The 18,138-nt window shown below is 39.9% G+C and overlaps 1 protein-coding gene across 1 annotated transcript in view; it reads left to right on the forward strand.

Annotated features, from left to right (window-relative positions):
- Positions 1-18,138, forward strand: part of dcbld2 (discoidin, CUB and LCCL domain containing 2) — a 116,055-nt gene that overhangs the window by 69,525 nt on the left and 28,392 nt on the right. The window contains exons 4-6 of the mRNA XM_060833688.1: positions 1,591-1,642; positions 4,131-4,203; positions 17,414-17,547. Of these exons, the coding sequence (XP_060689671.1) occupies positions 1,591-1,642; positions 4,131-4,203; positions 17,414-17,547 (259 nt within the window). The remainder of the gene's footprint in view (positions 1-1,590; positions 1,643-4,130; positions 4,204-17,413; positions 17,548-18,138) is intronic.

Here is an 18,138-nt window from a genome sequence, read left to right on the forward strand (position 1 = left end):
AATGGAAGAGAGGCCAAAGGGAAAGTAGGTTATAGATTAGGAAAACAATAGTCAGGAAATGGCAGAGGAGCTGAATAAATAATTTGCATCAGTCTTCAGGTTAAGGACATCCAATTTCAAGTTTAGCATTCCAACATTACTAAATTGTTTAAATATATCAACTGGTCAAAATAGAACATTATTAAATTGTCAAGTAGAGTCAGCATGGCTTCAGGAAGAGATATCAGGCCTGCCAAATCTATTTTAAGTTTCTTGAGGAGATGACAAGCAAGATAGATAAAGGGGAACCAGTAGAGATATATATATATGTGTTTTATATAAAAAATAGGGAACTAATAACCAGTGGAGTGCAACAGTGATCAGTACTGAAGTCACAATTATTTACAATTTATGTTAATAACTATGAAAGCAAATGTACTATTGCCAAGTTGGCAGATGATACACAAATAGGTAGGAAGGCAAGTAGTGAGGATGTTACAAAAAGTGAACAGAGGGATATAGGCAGGCCAAAAGGTGCTGTACATCTCTGACTAAATGAGTATGCAAAAATCTAGTAGATGGAATGTAATGTGAGAAAATGTGGCAGGAAAAATGGAGGAGCAGAACTTTAATAACAAGGAAAGCTGCAGAGAGTGATTTGGCAGTCTTTGTGCATGAATCAGAGAAAGGTAGCATTCTAGTTCAGTGGGTAATAGAGATGGTATATATGCTATTGGCTTTTATTTCAAAGAGAATGGAATTTTTTTAAAAAGAGGAAAGATTTTGCTGAAACTACACAAGGCACCAGTCAGACAACAGCTAGAATCCTGTGAACAGTTTTGGGTCTTTTTATCCAAGGAACAACATACTGACATTGAAACAGTTTAGGGAGGTTTCACTAGCTGTGATTCTGAGTATGGAGTTCATTTTTGCTCGCGGGAGAGTTTGAGTAGGTTAGACTTGGAATCTTTAGAGGTTTGAAAAATGAGTGGAGACCTTATTGAAACATATAAGATTTGTTTTGAGAAGATTTGTAGTTGAGGTTGAGGTTCTGGATGTAGGTTTGCTCGCTGAGCTGGAAACTAATCTTTCAGCTCAGTGAGCAAACCTACATCCAGAACACATAAGACTCTTTAGGGGCATGATTGCATAGATGCAGAAAGGTTTATGTCCACTTGTCAGAGGGATTGGAGACAGAGGAATTGACCATTTTAAAACAAGGTTGAGGAGGAATTTCTGTTCTCGTAGGGTAGTGAATATGGAAATCTTTAGCATGTAGGGTTGTCAAGGCCATGTTATCAAATATACTGAAGGTGGAGATAGCTGTTTAATCAGTAAGGGAATAGAGGCATGTGGATAAGGCAGGAAACTGAGCAGAGAGTTATCAGATCAGTCATGATCAATTGGTGAGCCACATAGCCTACTTTGGCTCCTCCGTCTTATGCTTAGTTTCTGTGGAGTCTGATTCCAATTTATCAAAGTGGATGAAAAAAACAGCTCCAGGTCCAAAACTGGTAAAAGTGTGCAAGATCAAACCTGTCTGTCAATTATTTGTAATGTCTGTCTTTTTGATTGGTATTGGCCTAATTCATTCTCAAATTTTCTCTACAGATTTAATTACTTGTTTGGACAAAGGGAGCCACTTTACAGAGCCTGAGTTCAGGTGAGGATTCAAACAGGTTAGGTTTAGAATTTGTTTTAGTGGAGTGAACAAAGGACACTTTGAAGCGGTGAAAGGATTTCCTTCATATTTTCTGTAACGAGTGCAGGATTTTATTCTGGATAGAGTTTCCTTTTCCTAAAACACAATAATATTGCCTTTTAACAGAGAAAATCAAGTTTGATCCAAGATAAACGAAGTCCAAAGTATTCTTAACAAAACTTTCACCAATTGCAGAGACTTATAGTACAATAAAAGGATGCTTGGTTGGTGTTTATCATCGCTGAAAATGTGTTGCTGGAAAAGCGCAGCAGGTCAGGCAGCATCCAAGGAGCAGGAGAATCGACGTTTCGGGCATATGCCCTTCTTCAGGACCTCCTGCGCTTTTCCAGCAACACATTTTCATCTCTGATCTCCAGCATCTGCAGACCTCACTTTCTCCTGGTGTTTATCATCTTTGTGAGCAGTAATTTCCAATCTCATTGGCCTTCTCTGTGCCATATCCTGTATTTTATTTTCCTTTGCACCTATCAAAATGGTTGTATGGTTTCTGCATCAAGCTGTAACTCTGGCAATGAATGTCATCATCACTTTCAAAATAAGTTTCCGCAGTCTCCTATCCTATTAGACGTATTCTTGTAAGTATCCACCTATCCTAGCTCCCTCAGTCTCCCTGTTTTGACCTACTGTGTCCCACCCGTGTGCGTGTGTTGTTTTTAAGCCTTATTTCTGAACAGGTTGATGCATCAGACAGTACAAGGCATATTATGTTGCACAAAGACGTTGCTACTGTTGGACACTAACTCAAGTTGTGAGATAAGAGGACTTGGCCTTTCTCAAGGAGAAAGAGAAAATCATGCATCGGTGTTTAATCATATTATGCAGTGATGGTTCGAAAGCACTATTCTTTGACTTGGCGAGGATAGAGAACACTAAGCAGGATGATTTATTTATGTGCTCGATTAACACATGGGCAGTAATAATATTTAAGGCCTTAGTTTCAGTGTCATTTTGTATAGCTTTCTAATATTCTCTTTCACTTATTATCTTTTACTGATATCCAAGTTGCTAAGTTACTACAGAAATGTGTTCATGGTTCAAATTCTAATGAACTTATGCCAGGAAGATCATTGTTACCAACAGATTATGATTGATATGAATATATATGAAGTTTGATGTTGTTTGCAATTTCAATCTGCACTTCAACCTGTGTGCTGACTGTGCCACTCCGTTATTTTGCATTAGGCTGTGCCCAGACAATTGGATCTTCATTCCTGGTCTGCAAGAGTTTCATAAAGGCAGCAAGAAGTAGCAAAATTGAACCTACTTGCAATATTCTACTGTTAACTTTAGAAATGTGTAGAAACTGCTAAAGGGCCCTATAAGCTAGTCAGAGCAAAAGGACCTTTCAACTTCCACGTTAGAATTTCTTGAAGCTGGCTTATGAAACAATTTTAAACATACATGTGTCGGACCTTTGTTTTAGACTTCTGGAAAATTTGTTTTTATTTTTACTACTTTTATTGCTTTCTCTTCTACAGCAATGCATTTCAGAGGAATGCAAAATTCACTTTCAGCAAGCTGAAGTCATGCAAGCATTTCTCTGGAATTCATCCTTGTTGACCTTAAGGATGGGAAGTTACAGAGGAATAATCAGAGAGAGATCCATTTGTCTTAGTATGGATTGCATAGACTTGACATTAATTCTTGATCCCTCCAGAACTACAGAGAACATTTGCCTTTGCAGCTAGCTCATAGGAACAGTGCTGGATGGAAGCAAATTGGGTTTTTGCTCACCTTCTACCAATGGTTGCGGTTGCATGATACAACAAGAGTTATTGACTAATCATAGCACTCAATCTCAATCAGTTGATCTTCATCAGACAAAGATGTCAGATGAGGAAGCCCCCAGAGGTACAGAACTTTAGGAACCTGATGTCTAGAGGCACTGGGAGGCATTTCTCCAGGTTAGTGTTGTGTCCCCTTGCTGAAACCTAAGCTGAAACCTAAACTTGAGGTAATGGAGCGCTGCTCAAAATTTGTACTAACCTGGGTATCAGTATATAACTGTACCAACTGTGTTACACTGACTGATTTTGTGGCTTTGGAAAATACAGGGGTATCAGTGAACTCACAGTAGGGTTCCCAGCAGCTGCTTCAGGACTGTAACATTTTGGCACAGAAACAGGCTCTCTTGTATTTCAACTCTTTGTTGAGGTTTTCCTCAATTTGATCTACACTCTGCAATGTGCAGTTTGTTTAAATAACTGTCTGTTAGGAATGCTTATTTATTCTGCTAAAGCAATAGTTTGTAAAGGTGGTTTTTATATTTTGACTCGCCTCCATAAAGAATAACTTTCTGATCTACCCTTTTTTTCTGATTATGTTAAACTTGTGCTCAGTCATTGTTGCCTCCTTGACTCTTTGTCCTTAACACACTAACGGAGTAGGTTATATTCACAGCTTGACTGACTTTGTTTCTTATTTCCAGCAAGTACTGTCCTGCAGGGTGCTTGACCCCTTTTGGTGACATTTCAGGAACCATCCCTCATGGCTATCGTGATGTAAGTACAGAGAGATTGACAGACAGCAAACATGTTGTTGAATATTAGCCTAATGAAAGTCTTTAATTATGATGTACTTTATGCGGACTGATGTGCACCCGGAGATCCACAGCTAATTTGATGAATATTGTAAGAGTTTAGATGTCACCCAGTTATTACAATTTGTTATCTCTGGTTGACTTCTGTTATCTGTTGCTTTACAAATTGCATTTGTTTCGTCTTATGGGGCATAATTCTCACTAATATATCACTCCCATCTGTTCTACTAATTACCTCTTTTAAGGCATTTTTGACTTCTCCATATTATGAATAATAGAATACAACTTTCAGAGTTGCAGTCACTGAGGAACATGGTTACAATTTGTCTGATAGAACGCTTCAGAGAATCAGTATGCTTTTGGCATTTTTACAATTTATCATTCTTTACTTCATCTCCATTTAGTCCAAATTAAAAAGGAAGAAATATTTCACAAGCTCCCAATATAAATCACTTTGACCCACTTTCTTTCATCCATCCAGAAAGATTCCACAGATCTCCAATACTATCAATTTAATACCAATACTATCATAATTTAAAGGTTTCACCTCTTCCTCGAGTTGCTTTATCTGTGCAGAATTGAGTTCTGATCCGCCTTGATTTCAACAAAGGGTATTTAATCTAGCAAGAGGGTAGTGAGTGAGAATTCTGCATGTTTTCCTTCCCATCGCCAGTTGGAACCTTTAAGTGGAGAACAAAGGGCTTGAGGGAAACATGACAAGCAAGCCTGTGTAACAGTCCTTGCAAGGTTCAGAAGTAGATTAAGAAGCATTTAATGCCTTATCAAGAGGCCCAGTATCTCATGGGTGGGGCCTGCTAAGAGCCAACTCCAGTCCTTGCTACTGGCCTTTGTTTCCAGTGAGCACTGTCCTGCCCTCATTCACTCATTTCTTGGAATCCAACAATGTTCCATGGCTTCACTATGTCCTCAGTGGTATGTTGCTCAGCAGAATTAATGGTCTCTGATTAGCCAGCAGCTCTTGACATAAGCTACATTTGACCATTTGTTCATTGATGTTTGTGGGATCTTACTAAATGCAAGGCAGCTACCACATTAATCTTTATAACAGCAGTGACAACCTTTCAAAAATAATGTATTGCCTGAGCTGCTTTGGGAGGTTATGCATGTACAAATAGTGTATTTTAAATGTAATTACATTATATAGTCTAGTTGGAGAGCATATCAAAACAAAATGTTTTACAGGTTGGAGCCTGACAATAGTAGAATAGCTCATGTAGTGTACTTCAAAATAGTCAGAAGTTTACAAGCATTCAGTCAATGCAACCATTTTATGTATTCAGCTCCAAATAGAATTTGTGGAAGTAGAGTTAATATTTTTAAGATGACAAATTATTTGAAGCATTTCAGTTTTGTTAAATAGTAACTTCTCTTATTCCATTAAGTAGTCCAGGATAAGGATGCTTCCCTTTCCCTCCAGCCTTGGCATTAAAATAAAATATCCTCCAAGCCAATTTCTCAACTTTTAAGTTTTGAATTAGGATGTAAAACTTTTTTGTTGAAAACCACACATGGTGAAGACCAACCTTACCTTGCTAGACTGTTGAAATCCAAGTTTTAGTGAACAAGTGTTAGTATTTGACTATCAGCTATCAGAAACAATACCTGTCATAGAGTCATACAGCATGTAAACAGACTGTTTGGTCCAAGTAGTCCACACCAAATTAAACTAATCCCACTTGCTTGTGTTAGGCCCATATTCGTCCAAAACCTTCCTATTTATGTACTTATCCAAATGTCTTTTAAATGTTGTGACTGTACCTGTGACCACCGCTACTTCTGGTGAACCACACTGTGTGCTTTAAAAAAACAAAGGTTGCCCCTCATGTCCTTTTTAAAACTTTCTCCTCACACCTTAAGAATATGTAGACAGGCAGACTAGAGGGGAGGCCATATTGGATTTGGTGCTTCACAACGAACCATGCCAGGTGGGCGAGCATTTTGGTGATAGTGATCACAACTCCCTGACCTTTGCCATACTCGTAGATAGATGGGAGCAGATGGTATGGGAAAGTATTTAATTGGGAGAGGGAGAATTACAATGCAATTAGGCTAGAGGAACATCTAGGCTAGAGGAAGAAAGAAGCTTACTTAAGGTTGAGGAGGCAAGGACTCAAGAGGGTTACAAGGTAGCCAGGAAGGAACTGAGGAATGGACTTAGGGGAGCTAGAAAGGAGCATGATAAAGCTTTAGTAGGTAGGATTAAGGAAAACCCCAAGGCATTCTACACTTTTGTGAAGAAAAAGAGGATGGTAGGGCTGATCTGGGATAGCGGAGGGAACTAGCGCCTGGAGTCGGAGAAGGTAGGGGAGGTCCTTAATGAATACTTTGCTTCAGTATTTATTACTGAGAGGGACAGCATGAAACGGACTGATATGCTTGAACAGGTTGATGTTAGGAAGGAAGTTGTGCTGAAAATTTTGCAAAACAAGGACAAGTAAATCCGCTGGGCCAGACAAGATATACTCTAGGTTACTATAGGAAGCAAGGGAAGACATTGCTGCACCTTTGGCAATGATCTTTGCATCCTCATTGTCTGCTGGAGTAGTGCCAGATGTTTGGTGAATGGCAAATGTTATTCACTTGTTCAAGAAAGAGAATAGGAATAGTCTTAGGAATTACAAGTCAGTCAGTCTTTCGTCTGTGGTGGACAAAGTATTGGAGACGATTCTCAGGGACAGGATTTATGATTACCTGGAAAACCATTGTTTGATTAGAGATTGTCAGCATAGCTTTGTGAGGGGCAGATCATGCCTCACAAATCTTATTGAATTCTTACAGGATACGACAAAACACATTGATGAAGGTAGAGGAGTAGATTTGCTGTACATGGATTTTAGCAAAGTGTTTGATAAGGTTCCCCATGGTAGGCTCATTCAGGAAGTAAGGAGGCATGGGATACAGGGAAATCTGGCTGTCTAAATACAGAATTAGCTGGCCCATAGAAGACAGAGGGTGGTGGTAGATGAAAAGTATTCAGCCTGGAACTTGGTGATCAGTGGTGTTCTGCAGGGATTAGTTCTAGAACTTCTACTCTTTGTGATTTTTATAAATGACTTGGATGAGAAAGTGGAAGGGTAGGTTAGTAAGTTTGCCGAAGACATTAAGGGTGGTGAAGTTGTGGAGAGTATGGAGGCTATTTTAGGTTGTAATGGGACATTGACAGGATGCAGAGCTGGGCTTGAAGTGGCAGATGGAAGTCAACCTGGAAAAATGTGAAGTGACTCACTTTGGAAGGTCAATTTTGAATGCAGGGTACAGGGAGGCAGGATTCTCGGCAGTATGGAGGAACAGAGGGATCTTGGGAACCATGTTCATAGATTCCCTCAAAGTTGCCACCCAAGTTGATAAAATTGTTAAGAAGGCACATGGTGTGTTGGCTTTCATTAGCTGGGGAATTGAGTTTAAGAGCCACAAGATTATGCTGCAGCTCTATAGAGCCCTGATTCAACCACTCTTGGAATATTGTGTTCAGTTCCGGTCACCTCATTATCGGAAAGATGTGGGAGCTGTAGAGTGGGTGCAGAGGAGATTTACCAGGATGCTGCCGGACTGCAGGGCATGTCATTTGAAGAAAGGTTGAGGGAGCTTGGGTTTTTCTCATTAGAGCGAAGAAGGATGAGAAGTGACTTGATCGAGGTGTATAAGATGATGAGAAGCATAGATAGAGTGAATAGTCAGAGACTTTTCCCACTGAGGAAATGGCCATCATGAGGCGGCATAATTTTAAGGTGATTGGAGGAAGGTTTAAAGGAGATGTCAGTGATAGTTTCTTTACACAGAATGGTTGGTGCATGTCATGCAGTGCCGGCAGTAGCAGTAGAGTCAGATGCATTAGGGACGTTTAAGCGCCTCTTGGATAAGCACATGGAAGATAGTACAGTGAAGGGTATGTAGGTTAGTTTGACCTTAGAGCAGGATAAAAGATCAGCACAACATGGAGGTTTGAAGGGCCTGTGCTATGCTATACTGTTCTGTGTTCCAATATCAGACGACTGTTGAGAGCATCAAATGACACCATTAAACTAAATCTGAATGTTTTTACAGTTTGATGTATAATTGAAAAGTAAGTATTTTACTGCGTAGTGGAAGATAATAGTTTGCGTGGATTTGGAATGTTGGCAAGCAACATATGTGACTTTCAACATACAGACCCTCCGGTACCTTTCTGCAAGATACCCCTATTGGATTGTATATTGTAGTTAGTAGGCTTATTTTTGGTGAAATGATCACAGTGTTGCTTAGATCTTGACTGATGTGAAAGTATTAATAGTATTTTAAAACAAAGCCTGGGTGAAAGTGTTACTTTTGTCATAGTTTTGCTTTATGGTAACAAAAATGGTATTGTTAAAGAAATACTGTTCTAGTTGTATTTAAATCTAACTTGAGTCTCTACATTATACATTAAACCACAAAAGTGTCTCAACAAAATTAATTTTTCATGAAAGTGCATGTACGATTGTGTTAATTTCTTGATGTACAGTATTTTTTAAAACGCATGATACTACAGAACAAGCACAATGTATGATGACAGTCTTTCCCATAAATGTCCTTTGACACATTGCTTTGGTAATTAAGCATTAAGAAATGTTCCAGGTTGTGGCAGGCAAGACTTTGACACCAACCATTTGTTACTCTGCTTAGGGAAAAAGCACATAATTGATGATAAAACTCTTGGGGACATCTTGAGGTTATGAAAAGTTGCATGTAACTGAAAATCCTTTTTTTCCCAATTAGCTAGAATGAGAGGGAATTCTAACATGTTCTTTACGTAAGATTCATTGATTGAAAAGCATATTTGAACTGAAGTTTTTTTTGTTGGATAATGGGAGGGTCTGGAGTTTAGTCTGTACTACAGTAAGTTGCGATCACTCAGCTGCGGGTAAGATATTCGGTAATTCCCTGCTGGAGATCACAGACTTCACGATGAATTGGTCTAGAGTTAGATGTACCCACAGCACTGTTAGTTGGTGCCAAGCTTAGCTGTTGGAAAACTTCTTTCAACTATGCAGAAATATTCACTTGATGAGGTTTACCGGGTCTTGCTTTAGAGCTTACACAGAAACAGCTGGGTTCCAACAATCTGCAGGAATAAGTGGAACAGAGGGCACAGAGTGCACCCAGCCACTTCGCTCTTTAGCTTTACAGAGTGCTGACTACATGCATTCCACAAAGTGGACTCATCGGGTTGATTTCATTGAATACCAAAGAGAACACAAAGGTTAAGGAAATATGAAGCCAGTAATGAGATTTGGATAAAACTTGTTTATTCAGAGGCTTTGTGGAATACCCCCCACTGAATTCATTTAGTGGTACTGATTTTTGAGAATGAGTCAAACAAAAAAAAAGACACGGATAAAACTTTGGGAAAAAGAATTAAAATTCCTCAAGCCTTCAAAAGTGAAATCAAATAAGTAAGATTGATTTAAACTTCTGCCCTCCTGCACTGTGCTTGTCTCTTCCTCTCATTGTCCCTACACCCACTCCCACGAGCCCTTTCACCTCCTACAACTTCCTGCAGCTGCTGACTGAGACAAATTACTGACTTTCAGATAATTGAGGGTCACTCCTCAGCCAATGGAAAGTGCATTTCTAGCAGGAATATGTTGGGGCCTCTCCTCCACAGTGATGGACTGCACTACACGGCGTTATTTATTGCACTGCAGGTCGTGGATCCCTATGTCAAGACAGTCTGACGATTTAACTCCTTAGATACTGACCAGGCTAAGCCTGGGTATAGTTCAAATAACATGTATTTATCTAACTCCTCATCATATTGAAATGTTCAAAGCGCTTCACATGCGGTGGATTACTTTTCAAAGAGAACTGGCCATTATCTCTCAGTACAGAAGCAAGCCATTGAATTTTTTAAAAGAGATGATCAGCCAGTCCCACTTTTCTGTCTCTCCCAGTTACTCTGAAAATTCCTCCTTTGTGAGTATACATCTAATATATTTGATATACTAATTACTTCTGTCATCTTTCAGATCTTAATAACTTGCTGCAGAAAAATAGTTCCCTGTTAATAATTCTTGAGGATCCTTATACTTTATGAACAGTCTTCTCAACTTGTCCTGCCACATTGAAATCCTTGTGTAGTGAACTCGCAGCCCTCTCTGCTCCTCTTCATAATTTTAGCATTCATCTTTTCTATTACGTAGATATATTAAAGCTGCGTATCGATTATCATTTGAGGTTGAATTACCATAGCCAGGGAAAGATATGTTAATGCGTGACAATGGGGCATGCATACCTCCTCGAAGCAATGGGGGAACGAGCTTAAATTGTAATGGTAAACTACCCCATCTTCACTAACCAACTGCAAACACACCCACCCACACAATCCAGCCAATAAACTCCTTTTACCCTCCTCTGCAGGTTGACCTCCAATGATATCCAGTTCAAGCTGATGTCCTAATTACATCATAAGGCCACAATTTATATTTATTGATGAAGCTAGTGCCACCTTTCATCAGAAAACACATCTGTATTAAAGTGCCTATTGACAGGTTTCTGACAACAGCAAGGCAGTTTTGGCTGTTTATCTGCCCCAAACCTTAATTTTCATTAAGTATGTTCAAGGCTGAACTGGACAGATATTTAATCAGTAAGGGAATTAGTGGTCATAGAGTCTGTAGCATGGAAACAGACCATTCAGCCCAACTTGCCCATGCTGTCTGGTTTCCAGAATTTAAACTAGTCACATTTTCCTGCATGTGGTCCATATCCCTCCATATCTATCTGTCCCATCCATGAACCTGTCTAAATGTTTCTTGAATGACAAAATTGTACTTGCTTCCACCACTACCTCTGGCAGCCTAGTCCTGACACTCTCCACCCTCTGTGTGACAAAATTGTCCCCGTAGTGTCTATTGTGTTTCTCCCCTCTCACCTTAAACCTATGCCCTCTAGTTTTAGATTCCCCTGCCATGGGCAAAAGCTGTCACCCTATCTATACCTCTTATGATTTTATATACCTCTGTCAGGTCACCCCTCTCTCTCCGATGCTCCAGTGAAAAAAGTCCCATCCTCTCCAACCCCTCCATAAACTCGAACCTTCCAGTCCAGGTAGCATCCCAGTAAATCTTTTCTGCACTATTTCATGTTTAATAATATCCTTTCTCTAGTAGGGTGACCAGAATTGCATACTATACTCCAAATGTGGCCTCACCAACGTCTTGGACAGCTGCAACAAAAGGTGCCATCGCCTATACTCAGTGCTCTGACTGATGAAACCTAGCATGCCGAAAGCCGCCTTGACTGTCCTGCATACCCGTGATTCCATTTTCAAGGAGCTATGAAGCTGTATCACGAGACCTCTTTGTTCTATAACAATCGCCAGGGCCCTTCCATTGACTGTCTAAGTCCTGCTCTGGATTCGCTTACCAAAATACAGTGCCTCTCACTTATCTAAATGAAATGATGGCACGGTGGTTCAGTGGTTAACACTGCTGCCTCACAGTGCCAGGTATCCAGGTTTGATTCCAGCCTCGGGCAACCGTCTTTGTGGAGTTTGCACATTCTCCCCATGTTTGTATGGGTTTTCTCCGGGTGCTCCAGTTTCCTCCCACAATCCAAAAAAGATATGCAGACCAAATGCATTGGCCGTGCTAAATTGCCCATCATGTGTGGTGTATTAGTCAGAGGGAAATGGGTCTGGGTGAGTTGCCGTTTGGAGGATCAGTGTGGACCTGTTGGGCCGAAGGGCCTGTTTCCACATGGTAGGGAATCTAATCTAAACTCCATCTGCCGTTCGTCAGCCCACTGGCCCAGTTGATCAAGGTCTCATTGCATTCCCAGCTAACCTTCACTGCCCACTGTATCATCCAACTTACTAACCATACCTCCTAGATCATCATCAAAATCATTTACATAAATGATGAATAATAGAGGACCCAGCACCAATCCCTATGGCACACCACTGGTTACAGATCTCCAGTCTGAAAAGCAACCCTCTACCATCACCCTCTGCCTTCTATTGTCAGCCAATTTTGTAGCTAATTGGCCAGCTCTCCTTCTTCAACAACCTACCATGCCGTACCTTGTCAAAGGCCTTGCTAAAGTCTATGTGGAGAACATCAACCACACTGCCTTCGTCTACTTTTTTTGTCACCCCGTCAAAAAACTCAAATCAATTTCCCAAGACACTGGGTTTCCCACGCACAAAGCCAAGCTGATTATTCCAAATGAATCTTTTCCTCTCAATGTCTGTAGATCCTGTCTTGCAGAATCCCCTCAAACAACATCTCCACCATGGATGTTTGGCTCATTGGTCTGTAGTTCCCAATCATTTCCCTGCACCCTTTCTTAAATAGTGGCACAACATTAACCACCCTTCAATTTTTGGGCAGTTAACCCATGGCTGTTGATACAAATATCTCTGCTAGATGCCCTGCAATTTCCTCCCTAGCCTCCCAAAAATCCATGGGAGACACTTCAGGTTCCAGGGATTTATCTCTCTTAATACGTTTTGAACTTTCAGCACCACCTCTTCTGTAATGTGAACACTCATTGTCATATAAACAGCACTGTTTATGGAGAAAAACCAGGAAAGTTGAGCCATCAGATCAGCCACGATCTCAGTGAATGGTGGAGTAGACTCAATGAACCAATTTCTGCTCTTACATCTTATGTTCTTATGTTTCATAAAAGCTACCTAACTAAAACCTTGCAATGGTAATGTTAAATTTTTTAACAAATTTAATTGCATGTAGAATTCCAAAATGTTCTTTTGAAGAAATTGTCTTGTGACCATTTTTGGAAAGAACATTTTTGTGGGGAGACTGATCGGGAAGCAGACACTAAATACAGCAGAACCAGCTGAAACCAACACTTCGCAACTGACGACTGGGTCACTTTCAAGTGGAAAATGCAATATTGTGCATTCCGCATTCTAGCTTTATTCACTTCGGTTCAGTGCTCATTTCTTCCAGTTGTGGTCTCTTATTAGATAAAGAGATTACACAGTGCCTGATACAGCACTGACTCGTGATTTGTGGTCAGACACCCACGCATGCAGGATTCCGAGCAGACCCTGTTTCAGTCATTCCAGTGGTAAGGCCCAATGCACTCATTCAACTTACGGTTTGAAAATGTTTTTGCAGATGGTGGTTTGTGGAAATCTGTCAAAGATGCACTGTGGCTTACATTTTTTCATGGTGTTATTAGTGCTAATGTCAAGTAGCTGGTGACACTGTCACTGCTTCAGAGCAGCTGGAAGATGTCAAACAAATACCAGTTCCCAGGAAACGAGAAGATAGGGCTGAACTTTTGCTCCCAGATTGGGGCCACCATGCCCTGTTGTTTCCTGGCTCTGTAAACGTAACCCAGGAGAAAATGCCCTGGCATTTCATTCCAGAATTGGGTGTGGAGTTCGTTGGGGTGTTTCTGGAAATCAGCCTCAGAATTAGTGCGGAGGTGTGTTGTCAGATGGCCTGTCTCAAGGCTTTGCAACTTTGTTTAAAAAGCAATAAACAACTAAACATCCCTCCAGCCCTCAAAGCATCTCACATTACTCATGCCCCATCAATGCCAACTTGTGCTGTCTATCCACTGGAGAGCCCTGTACCCATCTATCTGTACCTATCTTCATGCCCATCTATGCCACAATGCTCCAACACACACGCATACACCATGTGGCCTTAAACGTAACTTGACGAATCACTCAGTATCTATCATGGACCTGTGCTGTAATGAAGATTTATGAAGTTCTCAGTCTCTAATGCAGAATGAAAAATCATGTCATAAAAATAATAATTCCATTTAAATACCTTCAATTATAAATGCTAATGACTGTATGCACTATAATTCAAGGCCTTTTCTCTCAGAATCTGTAATTATTTCGACTTGCCAATCAAGCGTTGACTATGAAGGGTTGGGTAATCAGTCATATTGCACTATTTCTTGGGATCTGCCCACTCTTTATTATGAGGACGAACACAAGGGTCGAAAAAATGACAGCTTTTAAAACATTAGTTGCTTTTAAAATAGATTTTTAAAAACTCTGCAGATGTTGGGATCCAAAGTAGATAGACTTAAAAACCAGCAGACAGAATGAAATAGCAAGCAATGATTTGTTTTTAAAAACTTCAGACAATTATTTTCACAGGTTTGAATGGCAGGAATTTTAAATATCTTCACATATTTGACAGATTTTCCTGAAATGTTTGGAAAGTCCTATCAACAGTTCCAATGATTTTCACAGTTCCAATAGTCTGGATATTGTGTACCATCTCCAAGTGTTTATAGGGCTGGATTGGGGGGGGGTGCACATATGAAGTAGGTGGGGCAGCTAATCCACTATCATCTTATTCCACCCTTGCGTTCATCCCCATAATTGAGGGTGGGCAGATCCCAAGAATGGCAGCTGGGTACCATTTGTAAGCAAATAATTAAGGGTCATTTGAGCTTGACAGAAATTCAGTAAAAGTAAGGATTCAGTTGTTTAAGGGATTTGCACAATCACATCTCTGTGCAGTTTTGGTTTCCTTATTTATGGCAGGACATAAACACATTGCGAAATAGTTTAGAGGAAATCTACTCAATTGATAGCTGGAATGAGCACAAATAGAAATTGCTAGAAAAGCTCAACAGGAGTGGCAGCATCTGTGGAGAGAATCAGAGTTAACATTTCGGGTCAAGTGACCCTGCATTGTGTTCTGAGGAGGGGTCACCTGACCCGAAACATGGACTCTGATTCTCTGCAGAGATGCTGCTGGACCTGCTGAGCTTTTCCGGCAATTCTGTTTGAGTCTCTGATTTACGGCATCTACGGTTCTTTTCGTTTTTTACCTGGAATGAGCGGATTGCCTTGTGAAGAAAGATTGGACAGATGATGCTTGATGGTACGGCGATTCAGAAGGACAAGGGTGTGACTTGATTGATGGAAAATAGATCCTGAGCATTCTTGTAAGGTTGGACGTGGAAAGAATGTTTCCTTTTGTGAATGAGCCCAGAAAAGGATGAGTCTAATAAATTAAGATTTTCACAGCGGTGATGAGGAGGTTTTTTTCTTGGAGGATTTTGCAACTTTGCAACTCTAGCCAAGAAGATGACGGAGGCTGGATCATTGAATATTTTAAAGTGGAGGTAGACCCTTGTTCGGTAAGGAAATCGAAGGATGTTAGGGTGGATGGAAATGTGCAATTCAAAACACAAGCAGATCAGCTATGATCGTATTGAATGGTCCATTCGTGCATCAAATTCATATGGACGCTTAATGAATTTTAAAATAGGCAACCTTGATTACTCTTAAAATAGATTTTTTTAAAAAAAACCTGCAGAGTTAGACTCCAAAGTAGGCTGGAAGAGGCAGCAGAAGTCAACAGTTCGGATATAACCCTTCTTCAGGAATGGAGGTGGGGGTAGGGGAGGTTGCAGGTAAAGTGCTAAATATAGATACACAAATGCCATCCAAACATCTAGATTTCTGTCTGCACCTGTAAATTTCTCACTTGAATTAAAAGAATCCAAGCAATTGAAGCATGTTCTTTCTCTCTTGGCATTTTATAAAAATTCAACAAATCCCCGGTTCATCCTGATAGAAATTAGTGTGCATTTGCCCCTTTGCCTTATCTCAGTATGAATTGTGAGGTTGCCAGGTTCCCTTCATATTCCTGTTGATTTTGTCAGGACAGTTTCATTGTCTGCAGACTGTAAATATGAGCAGAAATTGAGAAATCTGTACGTAATTGGGTTCCAGTATATCATGTTACATGTTTTCATGGATTCCTTTAAACAAACTAGTGCTTACCTTGAAGCTAAACAATATTACAACCCTTTCGAATGAATTCTGCTTATTTTATTGTGACTCCCTTGATCTACCGTTGTTTATTTTCATAATTCATTATTGATCCATCAGAAACATGTGCACCATATTATTCTTGTAGGAGAAAGTGAGTCTGCAGATGCTGGAGACCAGGTTTGAGAGTGTGGTGCTGGAAAAACAGCAGGTCAAGCAGCATCCGAGGAACAGGAGAATTGAGATTTCTGGCATAAGCCCTTCATCAGGACTTCCTGTAGTTATTAGCTCCATATTACTCCTGTAGTTCTATTTCTCATACTTTTCCAGAGTGTTTTGAATAAATGTGAATCCCTATTGTCACCACTTACCATCCAGTGTAAGTGCAGCTATTCTGCTCCTACGTTGTGTTAAGGCACTCTCCACAGTTAATCAGTGAGAGAACAGTTAAAACAGTTTAGACCAAGAAACCCAGGTCCAAGGCTCCATAGGTCTGTAATAGAATCACTGGATAGCTTGATTAGAAAATATATTTTAAAAGAAACTTACCTCAAACTGGCATACAACTATGGACCTAGAGGTTTGAGACTTTAGTTGGAGGCAAACAACTAATCTGTTTGTAGGCCAGGTACAGTTGGGCAGTTATTTACATATTTCTCTGTCCACAACTTCCCATTAGGGTGTGCAAGTTTATTTTGAATGAATTGCAGTTCTAAGCTTGAGGTAGGAAAGTCTAAACAGCTCCTGGTGTAAAAGACAGTCATACCAAGAAAACTGGATGTGCTAGAGTACTCTTCCATCAATTGTGCAGTCAAAAGGTATATATTAATGTGTAAAAATATACAGTTGTTCGTAAGTGGAAAAATTATCAACCATTAAAAGTTCTTTTACTGTCAGCTCAACACCAAAGTAATGGTTAACAATTGAAGTACACAATTTTTGCAAATCAGAAGATTTTTGAAAGTCAGGAGAAGATAATAGAACCTTTCAGGATTCTCCATCTTGAATTCAGTGGAACGTTGATAGAAGCCATGGTGAATCAATGTAAATAACTGCTTCTCACCACATATTTTGGTAAACATTACACACAGTGAGAGAGATCACACTGCAGTTTCAGTGGAAAATTGGGGAAAGTGATCAGAATTCGATCTTGCTGTCAAAAGTCTATCCAGGTAACATACTTAAATTTGTTATCTTCTGATGAAAACAAAAAGCTTGATTTCCTTTCTTAAACCTGAATACCCAGCCTTTAAGTGAACTGCTTCAAGTTTGAACTCTTGACCTTAACCATGGCAATCAATCAGTTGTAAGTAAAACAAAAACTGTCTTTGAAAAGAAAAGTGAAAACAGACATGATTTGACTCCTTAAAATGTTATTTGATTTTGTAACTATTTAGTGTCATTTCTTTTGCAGTCGTCCTTGCTGTGTATGGCTGCTGTTCATGCTGGTGTCGTGTCAAACTTCCTGGGTGGCCGGATCAATGTTGTCATGAGTAAAGGCATTCCGTACTATGAAAGCACTCTTGCAAATAATGTCTCCTCAAAACTGTAAGCTCATTCATTGAGGGGGAGGGGAGAAAAGTATTTAATGCTGTGATCATTTGTTTATGAGATTTGGAGGAGTGATAAATACATCTTCTGGAGAAACTCTAAATGTGATTATTCACGGATCCACAGTTTCATGTTAGCTTCCTTTTGAAAATCCCCCATTGTGCCTCCTCCTCCTTTGTTGGCACAGGTTCATGCAACTGAAAAGGCAAAACAATCTCGACTGCACAACACTTGTGCAAATTCAGCTTTGCTGAAAGCTTTGCATTTGATTTACTCATTGTTTCTAGTTTCTTTCATGAAAGTGGCGGGAGACAGAGATTAATTAATCTTTAGCCTGATACTTCATTGCGACAGTGTCGCTGAAATTGGGAACTACAAAGCTGAGATAAATAGAAGGACAAAATGTGAATGTTGGTCAGCTGAATAAAAATGAGAATAGTCAGAAACGCACAGGAGTTTGATCAATACCTGCAGGAGAAAGGTTAAGGTTTTAAATATAATCTTGCATCAAAACCATAGTTTCCATCTCATTTACCCAAAATATATGGATTCAGGTAAAGTGAAATCGAATATTTTGAAAGTGTGAAA

The sequence above is a fragment of the Hemiscyllium ocellatum genome, chromosome 12 (genome assembly GCF_020745735.1).
Source record: "Hemiscyllium ocellatum isolate sHemOce1 chromosome 12, sHemOce1.pat.X.cur, whole genome shotgun sequence".
Lineage (NCBI taxonomy): Eukaryota > Metazoa > Chordata > Chondrichthyes > Orectolobiformes > Hemiscylliidae > Hemiscyllium > Hemiscyllium ocellatum.